The sequence below is a fragment of the Meles meles genome, chromosome 8 (genome assembly GCF_922984935.1).
Source record: "Meles meles chromosome 8, mMelMel3.1 paternal haplotype, whole genome shotgun sequence".
NCBI lineage: Eukaryota > Metazoa > Chordata > Mammalia > Carnivora > Mustelidae > Meles > Meles meles.
The window spans coordinates 114,417,967-114,444,019 of record NC_060073.1 but is presented as its reverse complement, the minus strand read 5'-3'; the positions used below and the strand labels follow the sequence as shown (position 1 = coordinate 114,444,019).

At 39.1% G+C, this 26,053-nt stretch overlaps 1 protein-coding gene across 5 annotated transcripts in view; it reads left to right on the top strand.

Moving 5' to 3' along the window:
* The window catches only part of ATM (ATM serine/threonine kinase), a 124,134-nt gene that overhangs the window by 34,995 nt on the left and 63,086 nt on the right, over nucleotides 1-26,053 (top strand). For all 5 annotated transcript variants that reach the window (XM_046017361.1, XM_046017360.1, XM_046017362.1 and 2 more), the window contains 11 exons: nucleotides 245-334; nucleotides 2,203-2,374; nucleotides 3,164-3,363; nucleotides 5,042-5,124; nucleotides 5,221-5,376; nucleotides 6,503-6,578; nucleotides 6,710-6,840; nucleotides 9,361-9,481; nucleotides 16,817-16,990; nucleotides 18,499-18,668; nucleotides 19,529-19,775. In XM_046017361.1, the coding sequence (XP_045873317.1) occupies nucleotides 245-334; nucleotides 2,203-2,374; nucleotides 3,164-3,363; nucleotides 5,042-5,124; nucleotides 5,221-5,376; nucleotides 6,503-6,578; nucleotides 6,710-6,840; nucleotides 9,361-9,481; nucleotides 16,817-16,990; nucleotides 18,499-18,668; nucleotides 19,529-19,775 (1,620 nt within the window). The remainder of the gene's footprint in view (nucleotides 1-244; nucleotides 335-2,202; nucleotides 2,375-3,163; nucleotides 3,364-5,041; nucleotides 5,125-5,220; nucleotides 5,377-6,502; nucleotides 6,579-6,709; nucleotides 6,841-9,360; nucleotides 9,482-16,816; nucleotides 16,991-18,498; nucleotides 18,669-19,528; nucleotides 19,776-26,053) is intronic.

The window sequence follows — 26,053 nt, the reverse complement described above, 5'->3', positions numbered from 1 at the left end:
ATTTTACTTTAATTTTTATACACAGTTTAATGGACTATAGTTATTATTTTAAAAAAAGTGGTTAGTGTTATTAATGCAGTTTATATCTTAGCCCTAATGGTAAACTGTTCATTTATGCTTCTTATGATAGAGAATTTCCAGTGTAAAAAAAAACCTATATTTCATTTAAGATAGAGAAAATATTACCTGCCAAAGATAACTTTCTATTGTTTTGTTTGCCTTGTTTTTTTTGTCTTAATTACAGCCCAGCCCAAATAAAATTGCATCTAGATTTTTCCTACGATTGTTGACATCAAAGCTCATGAATGATATTGCAGATATTTGTAGAAGTTTGGTGAGTATGTTTGTTTTACCACCCTACTTCCTTGATTCTGAGATCTTTTTCATAGATACCTCTCTTCGGTAGGGATGCATCTCACAAAACGTGGCATCTTATATATTTTTTTAAATATGGAAATTAAAGTTAACTTGGTTTTAGGGAGGAACATACTGTTTGCTTCTTAATGTCAGTATGTTGCATACCGCTGAGCTTTTAATTTCTCAGTAATGAAAATAGATTGAATGATTAGAAACTAATCATCCAGGCTCATACTTACTTCTGTCTAACATTGTAGCAAAATTCAAAATAATCATCTGTCCTTAAAAATAAAAACAAAAGGGACCCCTGGGTGGCTTAGTCATTGAGCATCTGACTCTTGGTTCCAGCTCAGTTCATGATGTCAGCGTTGTGAGATGGAACCCAGTGTCGGGCTCTGTTCTGCGTGTGGCACCTGCTTAAGATTCTCTCTCTCTCTGCTCCTCCTCCAGCCCCCTCCCGCACCCCAGCTTGTAAACTCTCTTGTGTTCTTCTGATAAAAATTAAAAAAAAAACACAATTTTACCAGATCAGCAACATAATTTCATCATGGTATTTTTTTTCCCCATACAAATAGGCTTAAGCTACATGTACTCTTTTGTCTGAAACAGTGCCTGGCATATGCAGTAGACACTCAAATATATGTTAAGTGAAAAATATTCTGTAACTTGGTTCTTTTCACTAAATAGTAAATCTTGGTCATTTTTCCATGTTGCTGCATGCTGCCATTGTCTTTACCTTTTTTTAATCGTATCATCGTATTTCATTATTGGGAATAGTATATTTGTATTTTTAGCCCATCTGACTTTAAGATTGGAAGTGGTTTCTATTTTTTTTGTTATTGCGAGGGTTTTTGCAGTAAAGATTCTTGTACTTTTGTCTATTTGTATTTGTGCATATGAAGAGTGTATAATAAATTCTAGCAGTGGAATTTTTCGGCTCAGGTCATGGTCCAAGCGTCCTGGGATTGAGTCCCACATCGGGCCCCTTGCTTGGCGGGGAGCCTGCTTCTCCCTCTGCCGCCACTCTGCCTGCCTGTGTGCTCGCTCTCTCTCTCTCTCTGGCAAATAAATAAATAAAATCTTTAATAAAAAGAAAAGGTATGTGAATTTTACTTTTTTTTTTAATAAGATTTTATTTATTTATTTGACAGAGAGAGATCACAAGTAGGCAGGGAGAGAGAGAGAGAGAGGAGGAAGCAAGCTCCCTGCCAAGCAGAGAGCCCGATGTGGGATTCGATCCCAGGACCCTGGGACCATGACCTGAGCTGAAGGCAGAGGCTTAACCCACTGAGCCACCCAGGCGCCTGAATTTTACTTTTTGATGGATATTGTCACTTTCCTCCAAAATAGTCATACCAATTTATACTTCTCCCCATATGCTCATCAATTTTGGGAATTAAAATGTTAATATAGGAAATTATTTAGGGGCTCCTAGGTGGCTCATTTGGTTAAGCAGCCAGCTGTTGGTTTTGACTCAGGTTGTGATCGCAGGTTCCTGGCACGCCCAGCAGGGAGTCTGCTGGAGCATCCTCTCCCTGCCTCTCCGCCTGCTCCAGCGTACTCTCTCCTTCTCCCTTTCTCTTTCTTACATAAAACTGGAAAAAATTATCTTAGAAGTTTGCATAGTATTATTACATAGACATATTATAGTTTATCCATTTTTCATTGTTGGGCACTTAATAGAAATACTGCAGTGTTCATACACCTGAATCTGAATTGTTTGAATAGATGAATTTTTTTTTTATTTTATTTTTTTTTATTTTTTTTTTTTTGAATAGATGAATTTTAACTACATCATACTTCTGAAAGAAGCCAATCGAATGTTTTTCTTTTCCTTCTTTGAAGGCGTCCTTTATCAGAAAGCCTCTGGACTTGGGAGAAGTAGAATCCATGGAGGACGATCCTGATGAGAATCTGATGGAGGTAGAGGACCAGTCGTCTATGAATCTGTTCAGTGACTCCGCTGCTGGCGGCACTAGTGACGCGGGTGTGTCTGGAGACAGCCAGAGTACCTTCGGTGAATACATTTGGACTGCTTGGGACTTCTTTTACCTCTTTGGGTGGATTGGGCAGTGCAGAAGGCCTCGTACATACCAACTTTATGCTCATTTTATTTTCCCTGACATAGTCTGTTAGGTTTGTTCCCTTCTGTGTATTGATTGCTCTAATTATTAATTGAATTTTACTGTTTTCTTCTTCATGAGAGGAATTTAAACTATTTACTAAAGAAATAGAACTATGTGATGGGTTATTTGGAAAACAGAAAGCAGGAGAGTGAAAAGACCCGTACAGCCATCACTCTTAACCTTTTCCCATTATACTCAGCATCAGTGTTCAAATACTTTCTTATACCTCATTCAGCAGTTATAAGCATTTTTTATAAAGCTATTTGTATTGATAATTATCCTTTTTAATGGCTTCATAATATTCCAATTAACGTATATATTATAATTCAGTTGACCATTTTTTCTTGTCAGAAATTTAGATTCCTTTTTCTCTAATTACCGATATTGCCTAATTAATTAACATTGCCTCTAATTACCAATTTTCTCTAATTACCAATATTGCAATGAATTTGTCTGTGTAGATTTTCTCATAGATTATTTCTGGATGACAGAATCCTAGGGTAACTTTCCATGAAGAATTTTGAAGCTGTTAGTGTGTAATCTATTTCATTACAATTTTGCTTTCCATATACTTTTCTCTTTTTTTTCCCCCCATAGGCAGGAGGATATTTGAGCTAATGTTCAATATCTGTGTTTGCTGTATCCCTCTCTTAGTTTTAATAAGTGCTTTTTATTTTCAGGGGCCATGAATCCTTTAGCTGAAGAACATCTGTCAAAGCCAGATCTACTTTTTTTAGACATGCTCAAGTTCTTGTGTGTGTGTGCAACTACTGCTCAGACCGGAACGGTGTCATTTAGAGCGGCCGACATTCGGAGGAAATTGTTGATGTTAGTCGACACTAGCATGCTAGACCCTTCTAAATCTCTCCACCTACGGATGGTGAGTTAAGGGAAAGTGACACTTCCTCCATTCTCTCTTTTGTTGCTGGATACATGTAACATGTAATGAGTCTGATGCTAGTTATGAAATACACTTTTTCTGTAACGTACTGTGAAAAAATTTTAAGTGGATCCTTAAACGTTAAAACTTACATGGACTGTGGATAGATTTATTATCTTCAGGCATAAATAGTTATTATAAGCTATTTTAAAGCAGGCTAAGAAACACAGACTCTGATGTAAAAATAATACATAACCTTGTAGTTGAACTCTGTTTAGTTTATTTGCTTTAAAGTTTTGTTTTTGCTGTAAGTATTTGGTTTCTTTACAATTTAAAAAAAAAAATCCAGTTTGTTAATACACACTTTAAACATTTTTTGATATAATTTCAAAGTGATAGTAAAGTTACAGTTCTATGGGAATTCGCCTCTTCCCTTCATGCACTTGCACAGTTAACATTTTGCCAAATTTGCCTTTTCGTTTTCTCTTTCTGTGTGTATGCATGCTCCCTCTCTCTCTCTCTCTCTCTCTCAGACACACAAACACACACGTACGTCTTCTGAACCATTTTGAGATTAATTTGCTGAAGTGATGCCCCTTATTCTTCAATGTGTGTGCTAAAGACAGTGTCCTCCCCTACATAAGCACAGTCTAATTGGGAAACTAACATTGTAGCATTGTGATTAGCTGTAAAGTCTATTCAGTCTCTTCGAACCTGGAGCACTTCCTTAGTTTCTCCTTCTCTTTTCTGACCTTCGTATTTTTAAATAGTACAACCACTTGCTCTGTAGGAGCCCTCACTTTAGGTTTGTCTGTTTCCTGTAATTAGATTTAGATTTAGGTTTTGGTGAGAATGTCAGAAGAGGAGTCCCTCTCCTGCCCTACTTCCATCAGTCTCTCTGTCTACTGAGAGATGAAACTTCCAGCTCCAGTCCAACATTGTAGAATTTATTTTCTTCTCTTTCCATATTTGTAGCTCCATTTTCCAACAGTAGGAGAGCTGGCTTCCCACTTACCTTCAGTATAGTTACTTTTCTTTTTTTTTTTTTCTTTTTTTTTCAGTATAGTTACTTTTCTACTCAGAATTCTTTTATGTAACTTTTACCCCGACCATGTAGGCCATCGTCTCCTTCGCCCCAGCACCAGTGAACTTTGAGGGAGAGCCTCTGGCTCACTGGGTGTGCTGGGCGAGTCCACGGGCACGTCCCCAGGCCGAGCAACTTGGCAGATGTGCCTCTGTTTCCTCAGCCCTGGGAAACACGCCAGGGGTTGATTAGAACTTCTTCAGTCACGTGGGTTAAGTCCCTGGTCGAATCCCTTGTCATGTTCCCGCGGAGATGAACAAGCTGGTTGATCCTCCAGGCCCAGCAAAGGTGCTTGGTTGAGCCCTATTTGATTCCCTGGTTTTGACCCTGACAAACTAGTCAAGTCTCCAGCCCTGGCCAGTTTTTTAACCACATGAGTAACAGGCTGTAGTGCTGGCATTTGAATCCAGCTCTGTTTAACTTCAGACTTTTTTTTTTTTTTTTTTACCATCTTGCCTCCTTTAGAAATTCACTGGTCTTTTTTTTGTGTGCAGGTGTGTATGTGTGCATGTGTTGATGAATTTATGGTTACATATACACTTAAGCAAATGATTTATGAAAAAAAATAATTTTCCCCCCTTTCAATTATCTTAGTATCTACTGCTTTTAAAGGAGCTTCCTGGAGAAGAATATCCTTTGCCAATGGAAGAGGTTGTTGAACTTCTAAAACCACTCTCGTAAGAAATTAAAACCATGTATTATGTTCACTTTAAATTTATAAATGAACTGGTGTGTTCTGTTACACTCACAAAGGTAAACTTTCTCCACTGCAGCAACGTGTGTTCTTTCTATCGCCGTGACCAGGATGTTTGTAAAACAGTCTTAAACCACGTCATTCCCGTAGTGAGGAACCTGTATCAGGGCGATATGGACGCTGAAAACACAAGGGATGCTCAAGGGCAGTTGCTAACAGTGATTGGAGCATTCTGGTAGGTACGGAGCAGTGTGCGGAGTTCTTAATTCTCTTTTGCTAATCTGGATACAATTGCCAACTTTGTGTTTCTACCTTAGTGACTTAGGCTAATGTTGAATGTAACTATATACAACCTTTGACAATAGTAGAATGTAGCTTCTGTCTCCCTCCTTAGCTGCTTGAAGAATTAGTGAACACATTGGCCGTGTCACTCTCTGGGTGTTTTGTGCGTGTAGTCACGTAACCTGATGATACTGACAGGGGCGCATATGTGTAATTTAGAACCCTCAGACCTACCGGATCGATAAGGCCTTCTGAATTGATATAGAATATGGTTTTAAAATCTTTGATATAAGAACAGAACTTTACAGGGGCGCCTGGGTGGCTCACTGGGTTAAGCCTCTGCCTTCCGTTCAGGTCATGATCTCAAGGTCCTGGGATTGAGACCCCCACCAGGTCCCCTGCTCAGTGGGGAGCCTGCTTCCTCCTCTCTGTCTGCCTGCCTTTCTGCCCACTTGTGATCTCTCTCTCTGTCAAATAAATAAAAAAAACTTAAAAAAAAACAACACAGAACTTTACAAATGTTTTCCTTTTTTTTTTTTAGTATATGTGCTGCCGAAGTGAGCACACAAATGTTTTCCTTTTAAAGCAAGTTTATAATATGGTTTACTGAAGTATGATAGCCCCTAGAGGAGGCATAATCATATAAAACAAATAATATACATTAAAATGAAAATTTTTTTTTTTTTTTTTTAGATTTTATTTATTTATTTGCCAGAATGAGCAAAAGAGAGCATGGGCAGGGAGGAAAGGGAGAAAGAGACTCCCCGTTGAGCGGGGAGCCCAACACAGGTGCCACCCCAGGATGACCTGAGCTGGAGGCAGACACTTAACTGACTGAGCCACCAGGCGCCCCTGAAATGAACTCATGTTCAAGCTAACTTCTTTTATGAAAGTTAAGAATATTGACTGGTATATGCCACATGATGAGAATTAAATTTAGTATGGAAAGAGATTTTGGAAGAATAAGAACAATTAGAAGTTAGAAAAAGTGTAATACCCAATGATTTATTATTATTTTTTTTAACACTGTGCTTTTACTGGAATAAGTATTTGACCTTGAAACACTTACTTTATTTCAGGCACCTAGCAAAGGAGGGGAAATGCACATTCTCTGTAAGAGTGGCACTAGTAAAGTGCCTTAAAACTTTGCTTGAGGTGAGTTAGTCTATGTTAATTATTAGTAAGGTCTCCATTGAAATTTCTAAAGTAGCCTTTGTTTCTTTTTGTCAGCGGGTGATTTTTCTCTTAGTATCTTGTATTTGACAACATTTGTTCTTTTCCCTTAGACCGATCCATACTCAAAGTGGGCTGTTCTTAATGTAATGGGAAAAGACTTCCCTGTAAATGAAGTATTTCCACATTTTCTCGCTGATCGTCATCATCAAGTTAGCATGTTGGCTGCCGAGTCCGTCAACAGGTAATGGGGCCTTTCTTCCTACAGTTCTGGGACGCTGCTGGTGGCAGGGTCGTATAGCCAGGAAGAAGCCTGCGTTTGCTGAGAATACACTGTCCGCTTGCCAGTGACGCTTTCCCTTAAATTCTGCCAGTCCCATCCCCTGGACACCCTTACTGCCTGCAGTTTGTAAATGAAAAGAGGCTTCGAGAGAGAAGGTAACTTGGCTTGTTGCCATCCAGACAGTAAGTGGTGGAGAGGAATGAGGCGTGTCCGCTCTCACTTGCAGGATGGATGGACTGTTTGGATAGGGCTGTGATTTTACAGGAGTTTGTAAAATGAGCACGTTTCACCGTGTGCTAATTTCAGTCAAATTCATGTGAGTGAACGTACAGTTAGGCACTGGAGTAGCCCAGTCATAGAGACCTGTTTGATGTTCGAGCCCTTGCAGAAGCAGTGTTAATTTCCCAGGACTGCATGTTTCTCAGGTGGTCCAGGTGATTTTCAGGGTCTCAATTCTGACCTATCTCTGCCTTTCCCATCTTAGGCTCCTTATAAGTAAAGTACCTCTCTCCTTTATTTTTCTCAGTAGCATGTATGACCACTTGAAATGTTATATTTTAGGGGCAGCTGGGTGGCTCAGTGGGTTAAGCCTCTGCCTTCGGCTCGGGTCATAATCTCAGAGTCCTGGAACCGAGCCCCGTATCGGGCTCTCTGCTCAGTGGGGAGCCTCCTTCCCCCTCTCTGCCTGCCTCTCTGCCTACTTGTGATCTCTCTCTCTGTCAAATAAATAAATAAAATCTTAAAAAAAAAAAAAAGAATGAGATGTTATATTTTAAATACAACGCATCTAGCATAAATGGAAGTTGCTAGAAGGCGTTGGTTTTTTTGTCTGTTTTGTTCATTGCTGTATACTCAGCACCAAAAACAATAATAACGTGGTAGGTGTTCAGTAATTTATAAAATAAATGAATGTTTGAAAAAGGAACTTAAGTTATGCTTCAAAGTCACCAAAACCGAAAATCATTTGGGTAACTACTATTTGGATGTAAGTGATCAATAATTAATGCTTACTATAAAGAAATTACCCCAGCAGGCACGTAACTGTACATGTTAGTTAGACCTAATGTGTGTACAGTTTGAGTACGCTGACAGCAGTGTTTTCACAAATTAGAATTGTGTCTAATCCCTCAGGTATGGGATGCTTTTCAGGTCTTGCATTGTAAGGGTTGCTCATGAATGTGAGCTTTACTTCAGTCCTTAAAAGACGGAAGATAAACACAGAAGCTAAAGGTCTGGGGGTGTGGAGAACCACAAGTTAAATGTAATACAACAGTGCAGTGTGGCTTTGGAAAACCTCTTGGAAGATTTTTAAAATGTATATATTCAAGAATGGCATGAATATAACATCTATTGGGATATTTTTGGCTTTTGTGTTTTTTTTGTTGTTGTTGTTGTTATTGTTGATATTTAATATTGGGCTATTTTAAGAGATGTTAGAGGAACTGAAGGAATCAGAGGAACACCAAAAAATGTAAAAGTGGACGCCTGGGTGGCTCAGTCCGTTAAGCAGCTGCCTTTGGCTCTGCTCATGATCCCAGAGTCTTGGGATCAGGTCCTTCATTGGGCTCCTTGCTCGGTGGGGAGCCTGCCTCTCTCTTTCCCTCTCCCTCTGCTTGCTGCTCTGCCTGCTTGTGATCTCTTTCTCTCTGTCAAATAAATAAATAAGATCTTTAAAAAAAAAAGTGTAAAGGCTTTGGTTACTAAAAAAGCAGAAGGGATAAAATTGAACAGAACTGTTCTTAAATATGATAGGATGTTATGCAGAGAGCACTGATCAGCTTTTTTCCATCACATGAAGAAATTAAATAGATCATCAAGGCATAAAGCTATCCACTTTGCAGGATAAAATCACTTTTTTTTTTTTTTTTTTAAAGTAGGCTCCATACTGGGCATGGACCCCAGCATGGGACTTGCAAGATCTGAGATCAAGACCTGAGCTGAGATCAAGAGTTGGACATTTAACCAACTGAGTCACCCAGGCACCCCAGGATAAGATCACTTTTTAAAATTAGAGCTTGGGGACAGGAGCCTTAGGCTTGGTGTTTGATCAGAGGATAATTTTTCTTTATGGGCTGGTTTTAGTTCAGGACTGTTCAAATTTGGGCAATAAGCTAAAAGATTTTTTTTTTAAGATTTTATTTATTTATTTGACAGAGCAATCACAAGCCCGCAGAGAGGCAGGCAGAGAGAGGGGGAAAGCAGGCTCCTTGCTGAGCAGAGAGCCCGATGATGTGGGGCTCTATCCTAGGACCCTGAGATGATGACCTGAGCCGAAGGCAGAGGCTTAACCCACTAAGCCACCCAGGTGCCTCAAGCTAATAAACCTGTTCAAATGGGTTTAGATTTCATAGGTGTTTACAAAGAAGGCCCAGTATACTGTTATATCTCACAATGTGATTTATTTGTGTCCCATGATATGCTTTAGAAAATAATGTTAATGGTAAAAAATTATTTCACTTTTTGCTTTTTTTTTTTTTAAAGATTATTCCAGGATATGAAACACAGAGGCTCGTCCACATTATTGAAAGCACTTCCTTTGAAGCTTCAGCAAACAGCTTTTGAAAATGCGTACTTGAAAGCTTTGGAAGGAATGAGAGAAGTGGTAATCTTAGCAATGCATAAGTGCTCTTACCATATACTTTTATAAATATGTTGTCTGTTACTTTACCCTGTGGCCTAGCACAGTGTGCATCCGCCAGCTTACTAAAACAACTGTGTGACTTAATTGAAATTGGTTAGAATTGATCCAATAATGGCGATTTCTTTTGGTTCAACTTATAGTGCTATTTTTTTGTGGGAAAAACAAAATTTACTGGATTTTTATGGGAGTACAAATGGCTTTCTTATTTTATTAAAAAAAATTTTTTTAATTGAAGTAGGGCTAACCTACAATGTTGTATTAGTTTCAGGTGTGTAACATAGTAATTCTGTAAATCACTAGTGCCCATCATAAGTATAGTCAGCATATAGCATCATCACAGTATTATTGGGTATATTCTCTGTGCTGTTTTTCATTTCCGTGACTTACTTATTTTATAGATGGAAGTTTGTACCTGTTCGTCTCCAGTCTCTATTTCACCCATCCCCCCACCCACCTGCCCTCTGACAACCACCAGTTCTCTGTGTTTAAGAGTCTGATTTTTTGTTTGTTTTGTAGATTCCACATTAAGCAAAATCATATGGTGTTTGTCTTTTTTTTTTTTTTTTTTACTTATTTCACTTAGTATTATACCCTCTAGATCCGTTCATGTTGTTGCTGATGTCAGGATCTCTCTTTTTTTTCCCCCCAATGGCTGAGTGATACTTCATCTCTCACACACACACCCGCACACATGCCCACCCACCTACCACAATTTATCTGTTCATTTGTCAGTGGACACTTGGGTTATGACCATCACTGGGATTTTATAAATATTGCATAGGAGTGCATATCTCTTTCAAATTCATGTTTTTCTTTCTTCACTAAGGTCCCAGTAGTGAAATTTTTGGGTCATAAGGGATTCCCATTTTCAGTTTTTGGAGGAACCTCTACACTGTGTTGCATAGTAATTGCCCTGGCTTGCATGCCCACCAGCAGTGCATGAGGCTTGCCTTTCTCCCACGTCCTCCCAGCACCTGTTATTTCTTGTCTTCCTCGTACCAGCCATTCTGAGAGCTGTCAGGTGGTGATAGCTTACTCTGATTTTGGTCTGCATTTCACTGATGATGATGTGTCTGTTGGCCATCTGTATGTTTTTGGAAGAACGTCCGTTTAGGTCCTCTGCCCATTCTTTAATTGGATTGTTTTTGTGTGGAGTTGTAGAAGTTGTTTTACAATAAATATTTTGGTTGTTAACTCCTTATCAGATGTATCATTTGCCAGTATCTTCTTTCATTCAGTAGGTTGCCTCTTAGTTTTGTTAATGGTTTCCTTTGTGTGCAAAAGCTTTTCATTTTGGTGGAGTCCCAGTGGTTTACTTTTGCTCTAGTTTTCTTTGCCTTAATAGACACATTCAGAAAAATGTTGCTAAGGTCATTGTCCAAGGGTTACTGCCTGTGTTTTCTTTAAGGAATTTTATGATTTCAGGTCTCACATTTAGATTTTTTTTTTTTTTAAGATTTTATTTATTTATTAGAGAGAGAAAACATAAGCAGGGGAAGTGGCAGAGGGAAAAGGAGAAGCAGACTCCCTGGTAACGAGGGAGCTGACGCGGACTCCCTTCCAGGACCCTGGGATCATGACCTGAGCTGAAGGCAGATGGTTAACTGACTGAGCCACCCAGGCGCCCCTCTCTCGTTTAGTTCTAACATCCGTTTTGAGTTTATTTTTATATGTGGTATAAGAAAGTGGTCCAGCTTTATTTTTTGGCAGGTAGCTGTCCAGTTTTCCCAGCACCATTTATGGAATACTGTTTGTTTTCCATTGTATATTCTTGCTTTCTTTGTGGTACGCTAATTGACCATGTAAGTGTGGGTTTACTTTTGGCCTCTTTTTTCTGTTCCATTGATCTCTGCGTCTTTCTTGGATGCCAGTTCATGCTGTTTCGATTACTGTAGCTGTGTAGTGTATTTGAAACCTGGGATTGTGATACCTCCAGTTTTGTTCTTTTTCAAGACGGCTTTGGCTACTTGGGGTCTTTTCTGGCCCTATACAAATTTTATAAGGTCATTTATTCTCTTTCTGTGAAAAATGCTATTGGTATTTTCATAGGAATTGCATTAAATCTGTAGATTGCTTTGAATAGGATGGCCATTTTTAACAATACTCTTCTGATCTGAGGCATGATACATATTTCCATTGCTTTGTGCCATCTTCAGTTTCTTTCATCAGAGTGTAGGTCTTTGTCCTCCTTGGTTAAACTTGCTCCTCAGTTTTTTATTCTTTTTGGTATAATAGAGAATAGCATTGTTTTCTTAATTTCTCTTGCTGCTACTTCGTTATTAGTGTATAAAAGTGTAACAGAGGGGCGCCTGGGTGGCTCATTTTGTTAGGGCTGCCTTCGGCTCAGGTCGTGATCTTAGGGTCCTGGGATCGTTGCCCCACATTGGGCTCCCTGCTCAGCGGGGAGTTTGCTTCTATCTCTGCCTTCTGCTCCCTCTGCTTGTGCTGGGTGTGTGTGTCAAATAAATAAAATCTTTAAAAAAGAGTGTAACAGATTTCTGTGTATAAATTTTGTATCCTGCAACAGTATGCTGAATTCATTTATGAGTTCTAATAGTTTTTAGATGGAATCGTTAGGATTTTCTACGTGTAGTATCATGTCGTCTGTAACTAGTAACGGTTTCATTTTCTCCATAGCAATTTGGATGCCTCTTACTTCTTGTCTGATGGCTGCAGCTAGGACTTCCAGTACTGTGAATATTGAATATTCCAGAACTCCAGAATACTCCAGAACTGTGTATATTGAATAAAAATGTCAAGAATAGACATCCTGGGTGGCTCAGTGGTTTAGGCCACTGCCTTCGGCTCAGGTCATGATCTCAGGGTCCTGGGATCGAGTCCCGCATCGGGCTCTCTGCTCGGCAGGGAGCCTGCTTCCCTCTCACTCTCTCTGCTTGCCTCTCTGCCTACTTGTGATCTCTCTCTGTCAAATAAATAAATAAAATCTTAAAAAAAAAAAAAAAAGAATAGACATCCTTTACTTGTTCCTGATCTTAGAGGAAATGTTCTCTTTTATTTACCATTGAATATAATCTTAGCTGGGGGTTTTTCGTAGATGGCCTTCATTATGTGGAGGTTTGTTCCTTCAGAATTTTCTTTGTTTAGAGGGTTTATCATGAAGGATGTTGAATTTTGTCAGATGTTTTTTTGCCTCTGTTGAGGAGACCATATGATTCTTACTCTTCCTCTTGTTAATATGACATATGATATTGATTGATTTGTGAATATTGAATCATCCTTGTATTCCTGGAATAAATCCCCTTGATTTCAGTGAATGGTCTTTTTTGATGTCTTATTGAATTCATGTTGGTGTTATTTTGTTGAGGATTTTTGCATCTGTGTTCTTCTGGGATATTGGCCTGTTTTTTTGTTTTTGTTCTTTTTTAAAAAATTTTTTTATTTATTTGTCAGAGAGAGCACAAGCAGGTAAAGTGGCAGGCAGAGGCAGAGAGAAGCAGGCTCCCCGCTGAGCAATGTGCCCGATGCGGTACTCGATCCGAGTACCCTGGGATCATGATCTGAGCCAAAGGCAGACGCTTAACCAACTGAGCCACCCAGGTGTCCTATTGGCAGTTTTTTGATTACTGATTCAGTTTCCTTACTAGCAACCTGTCCAAAAATTATGTTTCTTCCTGAATCATTTTTGGGATTGTATGTTTCTAGAAATTGATCCATTTGTTCTAGGTTGTCCAATTTGTTGCCATATAATTTCTCATAGTATTCTCCTATAATCCTTTGTCTTTCTGTGGTGTTGGTTGTTACTTTCCTCTTTCATTTCTGATTTTGAGTGTTCTTTTTTTTTTCCCTTGATGAGTCTGACTAAATAAAGATTTATCAATTTTGTTGTTATTTTCAAAGAACCAGCCCTTGGTTTCATAGGTCTTTTCTATTTTTTTTGTTTTGTTTTTTTTTAATCTTTTATTCGTTTCCTCTCTAATCTTTCTTATTTCCTTCCTTCTACCAATTTTGCCCTTTGTTCTTTTTCCAGTTTCATTTGGTGTAAAGTTAGGTTGCTTATTTGAGACTTTTGTTGTTTTCTTGAGGTATGCTATACACTTCCGTCTTAGAACTGCTTTTGCTATGTCCCAAAGATTTTGAATTACCGTGTTTCCATTTTTGTTTCTATATATTAATTTCCTCTTTGATTTCTTCACTCACCCATTGGTACTTCAGTAGCATGTTGTTTAGCTTCTGTGTGTTTGTGTTATTGTCTTTTTTTTGGTAATTTATATTATACTTCTGTGGTTGGAAAAGTTTGATATGACTTCAGTCTTCTTAAAATAGCTTTTTTTATAAGATCTGATTAGAGGCTAATTTGGAGAATAGGGAGTGGTAGGACAAAGTAGATTTTAAAAAGTGTTCTAATAGGGAAGATCAAGTTATGTTGGTCTTTTTTAGTGAACCTTATGATTTCCATATTTCTTTGAATATTTTTTTAAAAGATTTTTATTTATTTGAGAGAGAGTGTGTGCCCACATGCACGAGCGGGAGTGGGTGATTGGGGGGAGAGGGAGAATCCCATGAAGACACCTCCCTGAGTACAAGTTGAGTTGGAGCTTGATCTCACATCTGTGAGGTCATGACCTGAGCCTAAACTATGAGTGGGATGCTCAACCAGCTGAGCCACCCAAACACCCTTAGAATGATATTTCTCTTTAGTGGTGTAGTTGCCTGAATATTAGAAATTATTTACTTATTCGGGCACCTGGGTGGCTCAGTTGGTTAAGCGTCTGCCTTCGGCTCAGGTCATGATCTCGAAGTCCTGGGATTGAGCCCCACACAGGCTCTCTGCTCAGCAGGGAGGCTGCTTTTCCCTCTCCTTCTCACTTGTGCTCTCTTGCTCTCTCTCAAAATGAAGAAATAAAATCTTAAAAAAAAAGAATATTTATTTATGCCTTGGTATATTCTTAAAAATTATGTGAGACAGTTAACTAAATACTATCTAATTGATGATAGCATGAAACTGAAAGGGACAGTTGCATGAAAGAAGGAATTTTTTTATAAAAAAAAAAAAATTTTTTTTTTTTTTTTTTTTTTTTAGATTTTATTTATTTATTTGACAGAGAGAGAGAGATCACAAATAGGCAGAGAGGCAGGCAGAGAGAGAGGAGGAAGCAGGCTCCCCGCGGAGCAGAGAGCCCGATGCGGGGCTCGATCCCAGGACCCTGAGATCATGACCTGAGCCGAAGGCAGTGGCTTAATCCACTGAGCCACCCAGGCGCCCCGAAAGAAGGAATTTTTTAAAAAAAGTTTGAATAGATTGAAAAAAATGTGATTAATAAAAAACTTAATAGAGATGTATATCATACATTTTAAGATTAGCCTGTCTTGGGCAAAAAGGGAAAATATTGACCTGATAGAAATTCATTTGTAAAAAGTCCTAAGAAGTTTTACGTCTTGAGAGCACTCTATGAATCTGCATTGTAATAGTATCAGAAGAAGCAAATTCTGTCCTAGACATCATTGATAGAAGCATATTGTCCTGAATCCGGGGTCCTCTGTACATTATAGAGGACAGCGAGCTTCTTGGGTTTGGTTCTGAGTAAAAGCAGATTTTTAACTAGTATGTGAGAGAGTCTGTGAATGTGTTTCTCTTAAGCCGGTGGAGGAGCTGATGTAGTGGGGGACTCCTAGCAGTCTGCCAGTGATGGCCATTGAGTAAAGGAATCTGGCTCCTGTTTTCATTGTCCAGGAAAACAGAAGTAGGGTCCATGAGTAGCAAGAGTTTTCAAACTGTGAAGAGAAACTTTTTTTTTCTTTTTAAAGGTTTTATTTATTTAAAAAAAAATTTTTTTTTAAAGAATTTATTTATTTGACAGAGATCACAAGTAGGCAGAGAGAGGAGGAAGCAGGCTCCCCGCTGAGCAGAGAGCCTGATGTGAGGCTCGATCCCACGACCCTGGGATCATGACCTGAGCCGAAGGCAGAGGCTTTAACCCACTGAGCCACCCAGGTGTCCTTAAAGGTTTTATTTTTAAGTCATCTCTGTACCCGATGTGGGGCTTGAACCCACAACCCCGAGATCAAGAATCCCATGCTCCACCAACTGAGCCAGCCAGGCCCCCTGAGGAACTTATATCAATTATAGCTAGTTAAAAAAAAATGTTCACGTCTATTGGGATATTATAATGATAGGTTATTAAGTTAGAAGCATGTATTCTTTTGTCTAGCTGCCTAGTTGTCTAGGATTTTATTTTCACTTTTGACAATACATGTGACAGTATTTTTTAAAGTATAAAGACCTATCAAATAATAAAGATAATGAAAGCATCTTAGGATATATACTTGGTCATGGAAAAGGAGCTTAATCATTCTCACCTTGCAATTTTTTTCTTCATTTAAGTTGTTTTAATTCCAGTTAACGTACAGTGTTACATTAGTTTCAGGTGTTCAGTACGGTGACTCAGCACTCTCTTATATCCCCTGGTACTCACCATTACAAGTGCCCTCCTTAGTACCCATAACCTTCTTCTTCTGTCCTATTTTCATATTCTTTTTTTTTTAATGTTATGTTAGTCACCATACAGTACATCATTAGTTTTTGATGTAGTGTTCCATGATTCATTGTTTGCATATAACACCCAGTGCTCCGTGCAGTCTGTGCCCTCCTTAATACCCGCCACCGGGCTAGCCCATCCCCCCACCCTTCTCCTCTCTAAAACCCTCGGTTTGTTTCCTAGAGTCCATAGTCTCTCATGGTTCATCTGATTTCCCCTCCTTCATTTTCCCTTCCTTCTCCTAATGTCCTCCATGCTATTCCTTATGTTCCACAAATAAGTGAAACCATATGATAATTACCTTTTTCTGCTTGATTTATTTCACTCAGCATAATCTTCTCCAGTCCCGTCCATGTTGATACAAAAGTTGGGTATTCATACTTTCTGATGGCTGAGTGATAATCCATTGTGTATGTGGACCACATCTCCTTTATCCATTCGTCTGTTGAAGGGCATCTCGGCTCCTTCCACAGTTCATTAACCCATCTTCCCACCTCCCCTCTGATAACTATCAGGTTGTCCTTCTTGCAGGTTCTTTCTTGTTTTTCTTTACGGCTTTATACTTCATTGTAACGCTTGTGAATTCTTTCCTTAAGATCTTATCAAAAACTGCTATTCCTCTACAGCAACTTTGATATTTTCTCAGATCTCTGGCTTTGACTCCATCGCTGTGAGATTTAACAGTGGTCAGTGGCTGCTCATTAAATGTTATAATGGGTGAATAGATTTTAGACTGATAGGCTTATTTGCAGTGTTTATATATTTACATTATATTATTATTTTTGAAATTCTTTTCAAGTCCCACAGAGCTGAGAACTGTGAACTTTTGGATGAGATCTATAACAGAAAATCTGTTTTACTGATGACGATAGCTGTGATTTTATGCTGTAGCCCGGTCTGTGAAAAACAGGCTTTGTTTGCACTATGCAAGTCTGTGAAAGAAAACGGATTAGAACCTCACCTCGTTAAAAAGGTACATGTAGATGAATATTTTTTATTCTCCTCCTTGTGTGACTTTTTTTTTTTTTTTTAAAGATTTTATTTATTTATTTGACAGAGAGAGAGATCACAAGTAGGCAGAGAGGCAGGCAGAGAGAGAGGAGGAAACAGGCTCCCCGCAGAGCAGAGAGCCCGATGCGGGGCTCGATCCCAGGACCCTGAGATCATGACCTGAGCCGAAGGCAGCGGCTTAATCCACTGAGCCACCCAGGCGCCCCCTTGTGTGACTTTTAAATCATTTAAAAAGTTAAAGCTTACTTTAAAGTGGCACTTGTTAAACACTTGGAGACGGTTTTATTTTTTAGATTGGGAATATTGGAAAGTAGTTAACTCTTTAAATAGTGTATGTTTATTTGGAAGCAGTATCATTTTTTCTGTTAAGTATTTCACAAAGTATTCATTGAACTAGCAGGGATGAACGACATCTCTTCCAGACCATGCCCTCTGGAATTGCTTTTACTGAGGAAAACACATGGAGAAAAAGAATAGTAGCAGGTATTTTGCCTGATAGATTCTGGGTTACAACCTTGGGATCTAGCAGGGCCAGAATTCAGATCAGGGAGTGGGGAAACCCCTAAGGTGCGCGACTAGGGAAGGAGCACTTGTGTTCAGTCGTGTAGTTGCACCAGCACGGTATTGTAGACTGCTTGCCTCTGCCCTAGTCTAGCACCCCAGAGTTCATGGTTTGGGAAGTTCCAGATCTTTCTATTGTAGATGTTCGTGTGATGAACCAGTGATAGATCAGTGGCCTGATTTCCATGGAACTGGCTAGTAGGCCAACCTGTAGGTCATCAGTCTCACACAAGCTAATCTCTCACCTCTCAGTATTGAAACAAAAAGTTTTGTTTTTTTTTTAAGTATACTGCTACACTACCTAATTATTATTTTTTTAAGATTTACTTATCTTAGGGAGCAGGGGAGGAGTAGAAGGAGAGGGAGAAGAGAATCCCAAGGAAAACCCCCCTCCCCGCCCGCCCCCCCCCCCACCGTGAGTGCAGAGCCTAACATAGGCTCCATCTCATAACTCTGAGATCATGACCTGAGCCCAAATCAAGAGTCAGACACTTAACCGACTGAGCCACCCGGGCGCCCCTCCACTTCCTGATATTATAAGTGGATTATAGTGGTTGGATTTTTCTCATTTAGATCTAGGACTGAGAAGAACTATTGTTTTCCTTTAGACCTTCCTTTGAAATATAATGAAAGGTTGAACGTAGCAATATATTTTTCCATTTTTATTCATTTAACATGTACTAAGTGGTTGCCGTGTGCTATGCTCAGTGCTAATTACATTAAATATAATACATGTTTCTCATTTAGTCTCCCTGAAGTCCAGGCACTGTTATTATCCCCATCTCCTAGATGAGGTCAGGCTATAGAATGCTTGAATGATTGCTTCAAAGTAATACTATAAATAAAAGATTCAAGTGATTTACTTTTCATTGTTTTCTTAAAGCATTGACTTTTTTCTGATCTGTGCAGGTTTTAGAGAAAGTTTCTGAAACATTTGGATACAGACGTTTGGAAGACTTCATGGCTTCTCATTTGGATTATCTGGTTTTGGAATGGCTAAATCTTCAAGATACTGAACATAGTTTATATTCTTTCCCTTTTATTTTACTAAATTACACAAATGTTGAGGATTTCTATAGGTAGGTCCACCTATGGCACATATAAAATATGTTTGTTTTAAAATTAGATGGAAATGTTTGGCAGCCCCTTCCCCCCACCTTACACACACGCACGTTCCTACACCCACGCACCCCTCCACGCGCACACGCACACACACGGAGCTGGGAGGCTGCGTAGTAGGAGAGGCAGGGCTACTTGTTCGAATTGACGTGTATGGAAGAGAATCACTAGACTTAGGGTCTGGTCCTAGCTGTGCCAATGACGAGTTCTTTCAGCTTCAGTGTTTGATAATCTTCCCTATGACAAATCAAAGATAAATTGTTTCTCCTTGCTGTTGCTTGGCTATGGACCATTTTGTCATTATTTTTATTAGATTTAAAGTTTAATGTAAAAATACTTATTTTGCTAATTTTTAACTCTTAAGAAAATTTTGAAAATGAAGAGGTTTGGAACAACTAAATAATGTTTAGGTATCAGGATGATGGGAAAATAGTTCATAATTATTCAGCGGCTGTTCTTTCATTTTGGCAATAACAGTATTTACATTAATAGTTTGAATTTGTAAATTTCTTTCACATTTCGTTTTACATAAATGAAATAATTTTGCATCAGTCGGTTATGCAAAAGAAATGTAGCTCACAGTTTTTTTGATCATAGAATTAGGGTGGTATAGTCTGAGATCTGTTTCTTGTATTTGATTATTTAGAATTTATTTAACTTCATTTCTCCATTTATAGAATTAGAGTAAGAATGCTTAGTGATCTAAATAAGGTGGAGCTCGCATGGTTACTAAGTAAAGGATTTTTTTATTTTAAGAGCTATGTTACAAAATTTGACAGAGGTCATATATAACATATTCTTTAAAATTTTATATTTTCAGATCATGTTACAAGGTTTTGATCCCACATCTGGTGATTAGAAGTCGTTTTGATGAGGTTAAGTCCATTGCTAATCAGATTGAAGAGGATTGGAAAAGTCTTCTAGCCCATTGCTTTCCCAAGATTCTTGTAAATATTCTTCCTTACTTTGCCTACGAAGGTCTAGGAGACAGTGGGATGGCACAGCAGAGAGAGACCGCTGCCAAAGTCTATGATACCCTTAAAGATGAAAACGTCCTAGGAAAACAGGTATGGCTTCCCTTTTACCTACTAATCCTCTAATTTTTCCTTCCTTCCTTCCTTTCTTTCTTAGGCTCCAGGTCCAACATGGGGCTTTAACTCCTGATCCCTAGATCCGTGTCATATGTTCTGCGGACTGAGTCAGCCAGGCTCCCGGTCCTTATCATAACCTAATTCGTTGGAGATATGACTTCACAGTTTTAACACTTTTCATCATTTATGCGGTAAAATTTAATATGTAGTAATTCCTGTCTAGGATAGGCAATATGTGAATATTTTTATTTGCTTTTTTAAAAATCTGTTTACTTATTTATTTATTGCTTCTTTTGATTGACTTTTTTTTTTTTTAAAGATTTTATTTATTTGCAGAGATCACAAGTAGGCAGAGAGAGAGAGAGGAGGAAGCAGGCTCCCCGTTGAGCGGAAAGCCTGATGCGGGCTCCATCCCAGGACTCTGGGATCCTGACCTGAGCCAAAGGCTTTAACCCACTGAGCCACCCAGTCACCCCTTGATTGGCTTTTTTTTTTTTAAAGATTTTATTTATTTATTTGATAGAGAAATCACAAGCAGGCAGAGAGGCAGGCAGAGAGAGAGGGAGAAGCAGGCTCCCCGCCCACCAGAGAGCCAGATGTGGGACTCAATCCCAGGACCCTGAGATCATGACCTGAGCCGAAGGCAGAGGCTTAACCCACTGAGCCACACAGGCGCTCTTGATTGGCTTTTTAAATGAAATATTTTTAATCAGAAATTTTTAAAAAAACCTTTGGAATATTTTTATTGATTTTTCTTTTTAAAAAATTTCTTAATTAATTTTAGGGAGCTGGGTTTGCAAAACAGTGGTTTTATTAAAGCATGGAGACAGGACCCTGGGGCCAGAAGAGCTGCTGGCCTGGGATTGTGAGGAGCAAGTGACTTACATACTTGGGGTTGAGGGAAGTAAAGACAAAGTGAAGTTCCAAAAGGATTTTTCATATGCTAAAGAAGACTGGCAGGATGGGGGAGGCCTGGCTCTTGTCAAGTTAAGGTTGTTTTCCTTTTAGTGAGGCACTAATGATAAGACAGTTGGGAGTTTCTTGGAGGAATTTTAAACTGTGTATCTCAAGTATTTGCCATTGGGCTACAGGAAATTTAGTTTTATCTGTATTTCCTTCTGTCTTTGTTTCCCACATCATTTCCCCCTGAATAGTTTTGACCCTTAAAATCTTTGGGGGGCACCTGGGTGGCTCAGTGGATTAAGCCGCTGCCTTCGGCTCAGGTCATGATCTCAGGGTCCTGGGATCGAGCCCCGCATCGGGCTCTCTGCTCCGCAGGGAGCCTGCTTCCTCCTCTCTCTCTGCCTGCCTCTCTGCCTACTTGTGATCTCTCTCTCTCTGTCAAATAAATGAATAAAATCTTTAAAATCTTTGGGATTGCTGAGGGTGGAAGGTCTTATCTTTTATAACTTCTTCCTGCTGAATGAGAGCGTAGAGATGTCCCTACCCGTGGCCGACATTCGTCAGGTGGGGAGGGACAGAGGAAGAAAGAGAATCTCAAGTAGACACCCTGCTGAGTAAAGAGTCCGATGTGGGGCTCGATCTCACAGCCCTGAGATCGTGACTCTCTTGAGATGTCAAGAGCCCGATGCGTAACTAACTGAGCCACCCAGATGCCTCAAGTGGGGAATTTATATGTCAGAGTTACCAAAGGCAGAGACAGCTAATCCAAGGTAGACAACATGTAGCTGAACCTCCTTGAGCAGAAAGGATTGTCTTGTCAGCTGGAAGTTATGGCAGGGAAGGAGTCTTGGCGCCGGCAATGGCAACAAAATAAGGTTAATATTATTATGAGAAAGAGAAGCCTGAACAAAAAAAGACCTTTGATAGCTGGCCGTAATTGTCTTGCTGTCCTGGAGCTTTAACCAATCACTAAAGGAAAGAGAGATCATTTAAAGTGTTAATTTTGCTCGATCCTGTTAGATTTTGGTGGCATCCGGAATACATAACACCACATTCTGTTTTTATGCTAGTACTTGTTTCACCTTCTGCAGCGGTGAAAAGATCTTAGTGCTGTTTTGATAGTTATTTAAGGCCTTAATGGCATAGCAGGCAATTTCATTTTGTAAGCAATTATGTAATTAATAAGAGGCACCTTTATAGAAGCAAAAGAAAAAATACAGTTTAATGGGTAGAGCAAATTATAAACCCAGTGTCGAGTTCCGCATGCTTTAAATCTAATACCTACAAAGATATGTTGTTGAAAACACTTTTTCCTCTATAACAACCTTCTTTTTTTTTTTTTTAAGATTTTATTTATTTATTTGACAGAGAGAGATCACAAGTAGACAGAGAGGTAGGCAGAGAGAGAGGGGAAAGCAGGCTCCCTGCCAAGCAGAGAGCCCGATGCGGGACTCGATCCCAGGGCCCTGAGATCATGACCTGAGTCGAAGGCAGCGGCTTAACCCACTGAGCCACCCAGGCGCCCCACAAACTTCATTTTTAATCAGAGATAGCCAAATGAAGACCAATTCGATTGTTAAGTCCCGTTTCAACAAAATTGTCCTAGTAATTTACATAAGCAAGAGTAGGGATAGATATATAGATGTTTTAGAATCTGCTTTCCTGGAACTTTTTATAAGGAGTCTCGACTGAACTTTTGTTAGCCTCTGTAGGCCAGAAGCCAGGCAAAGTGCTTGCCATCAGACGTGCCTGCGATACCTATAGGTTTGGGCGAATTCCTCTTCTCAAGGTTCCCAAGGCTTCCTGAGGTTCTTGCTCGTGCCAGGAGTGACATTCTTTACTCCCCTGGTCAGGCTGCTGGGAACTCTGTAAACAAGGGATCAGGCCAACCCTTCCAACGGGCTTTGTTAACTTCATGCTTCAAAAAGCCAACCTTGGTTCCTTAAAGCTTTATGGTCATATCTGAGTCTGTACATGTCTCTGAAATATGGCATTCCAGTCAAAGCTGTGGTAAAAGAGCTAGAATTTCCGTGGTGTTTTGTTGTGAGGAGAATAGATTCTTCTTGAACTTGTGCAAATGACTGTGATTGCTCTGTAAGAAAGAAAGCTCACTGAGAGTTTCTGAGATTCAGAGGGTTCAGGTAGAAAGAAAAGTTGAATGCTTCAGTTTCTTCACAAATAAATGTCACATTTCTGTAAGTTGTAGATATCTTAAGGGAAAGTTTCTTCAGTCTGGTAGAGTAAACAGTAGAGAACCAGCAATGTTTCTCTTGTTGTTTCTTTAAAGAATTTATGTATTTGAGAGAGAGAGAGAGAGACAGTGAGCACGCACAGGTGCACGCATAGTGGGGTGGGAGAGAGGGAGAAGCCGACTCCTGCTGATTATGACCTGAGCTGAGGGCAGCCGCTTACCCACTGAGGCACCCAGGCGTCCAGGAACCAGCAATGTTTCAAACAAGCATTACAAAAACCATCCATATTACTAAGCCTTGTTTAGTTTGAATGCAGCTTTTTAGTTAGTTCTGGAAATGCTACCAATTTTAGTTCTAAGATCTTAAAGATATCAAAAAACCTGTTTTGGCAAAAGCCCTTTTTATGAATCTCTTTAAAGATGAAACGTGTCACAATAGAATGACTATAAATGAGAAAAGACTCCAAATTGGACATGGTTAAGGATCTGATGAGAGGTTACAGTGTAGCTGGCAAGGACATCTGGTTATTTGTGTGAAACATAACACTAACATATTAAAACTTATTAAAACATATTGAATGTATGTTTAACATACTAAAACTTCAGGAATTACATATGTTCTCTAGAATAGTTTTAGTATTTACCCAGACATAACCAAAGGCTTGTCGTAGTTTGTTTGGCAGTGCTTCCAGAGAAACTTACCATACCAAATACAAAGGCCTAATGAGTCAGAGACTTTATTTACAATTTAAATCCCGAGAAGTTTGTTAAAAAAACCTTAGAAAGTTAAAAAACACATGCCTGAATAGTGGATTACAATCATTACAAAGCTTAAAACATAATTATTTATTTAACCAAGATGACAAATATGTAGGGTTATATAGTTGTTAGTGTAATTTAGCTCCTTTAATATTTAGAAGCTTTAAGGAAGTGACCAAAGACTTGATAAAGAGAAAAGGTAGAAATCGGTTCTCTGGGCAGACAAAAGAAAAAAAACCTTTGTTTACATTTTCTTGTCAGGTGCAAATCAGCAATTGAAAACTGTCTCTGAACAGAGAGAAAAGCAAAATGTCATACCAATATACTTTTTTTTTTTTTAAAGATTTTATTTATTTATTTGACAAAGATCACAAGTAGGCAGAGAAACAGGCAGAGAGAGAGGGGGAAGCAGACTCCCCGCCAAGCAGAGAGCCCGATGCGGGGCTCGATCTCAGGACCCCAAGATCACGACCCGAGCTGAAGGCAGAGGCTTTAACCACTGAGCCACCCAGGTGCCCCCCAATATACTTTTAATATCCATTCGTTTCAACTTTAGTCCAGCACATATAAAATTCTTTTCCAAAAATTTCCCCTCATAAACCTTTTACAGCTTTTTGATTCAGAGTTTTCCTCCTTATTTCCATTAGTCTTAATTACACTTTGAAGAATTTTAACTTTTTGAAACCTTGGTCCCCAGTGAAAACTACATTAGAATCCAGTTGTGAATGTCGCGCTGGAATTCTTTAGATGGCAGATTTATGAATTAAACACAAAGCATGTTTTCAAACACTCAAATGTTCTTCGTTTCTCTGCAGTAAGAAGCCAAAAACACAAACCTACCTCAGTAATCAGTGCTTTACTATCTTACTTCATTTGACAAAGACCTAAATGTCCAATGAATTAAGTGCCGTTTAAAGCCTTAGGTTACCAAAGACTGTCTTAACGATAACCCAGGAAACTTTAGAGACAGAAAATTAATCATCATTTTAAGTCATCCTTTTGCTAAAAAATTACAGCAGAGTTAATATGAGCTTATTTGACCTTTAACAAACCTAGATTTTAAAAAAGTTCATATTTAATGTTGATAACTCTAAAAACATGTCTATCTTAATGAAACCAACAAACTTAAATTAGCCTAAATACCGGATATATTCTACCTGTGTCCGTTTGAAAGTCACTCAGTTTGTTCTCCGTAAAATTTATTTTAATTGGCGGTAATAAATAAATGCAAACCGGATGTTAAATTTCAGCCAGTACGGAACAGCATGTAGGAAGTGTTCCTCTTTTCAAGAAGTATGATCTCAAGGTCCCATACCCCACTCTTGCTTTTTCCCATGAGACTGACCTTATGTGATATACTTAAAAATCATGTTCATTGTTTGTCTACTCTGCTATAAGTACTTTGAAGGTAGGATTTTTTTACTTTTTTCTGTTTTGCTGGTGTATCCTGGCTACTTAGTATGTAGCGAATACTCATTAGTTGATAAAAGATGGAATCAAGTAAAAAGAATCTATGACAACTTCTGTTTGTTTCGTAGTAATTTAGATATATCCAGAATTATTTGAGGGAACTTAAAACACATAAACTTTTTTTTAAAGTAGGAGAAGATTGGTTATTCTTAAGGGTTTTTTTCTTTTATGTAAACAAGGATGACTCACCAAGGTTGGCTAATGTTAAAATTACAATTGGCTAAACTTGAAGAGAGTTTTTTTGTTTGCCCAGTTACTGTATTGAACCAAGAAATGGAACATGGAGTTTCTCACTCGCCTTGGTGGACCACTGCCAGTCGGAGCTAGATCTAAGTCAGTGCGGAGGCAAATGAGCTCCTTTCCCAAAAGACAGTTGGAACAGAATGTTGGTGCTTCATAGGTTATGGAATTTATGAAAGACCCTGCTTTTACCCCTCCCAGCCATCTCCCTGCTTCTAAGCAGGCATAATCTTACTACTTTTTTTAAATGTACTCAAACTAGGGACCTCTGTGTGGCTCAGTTGGTTGAGTGTCTGCCTTCGGTCAGGTCATGATCCCAGCGTCCTGGGAATGAGTCCTACGTTAGGCTCCCTGGTCAGCGGGGAGCCTGCTTCTCCCTTTGCCTGCTGCTCCCCCTGCTTGTGCGTGCTCTCTTTCTCTGTCTGGCAAATAAAGAAATAAAATCTTTAAAAATAAAATGTTTAAAAAATAAATGTATTCAAACTAAAAGATAGCAATTTGCAGAATCCGAGTAAGTCAAGGAGGGGAAAATAATTACACTGAGGTCTGATTGTGTTATGCCCCCATAATGGGTCCGTGATTAAAGGAAAGCGAAGGTCAAGCAAAGCTTTATTTCGCGCCAAGCATCAAGAATCTAACCTAACGTTCAGGAACGCACTTCTTACAAGAGGCGGGCGACCTTTCTCTGTTC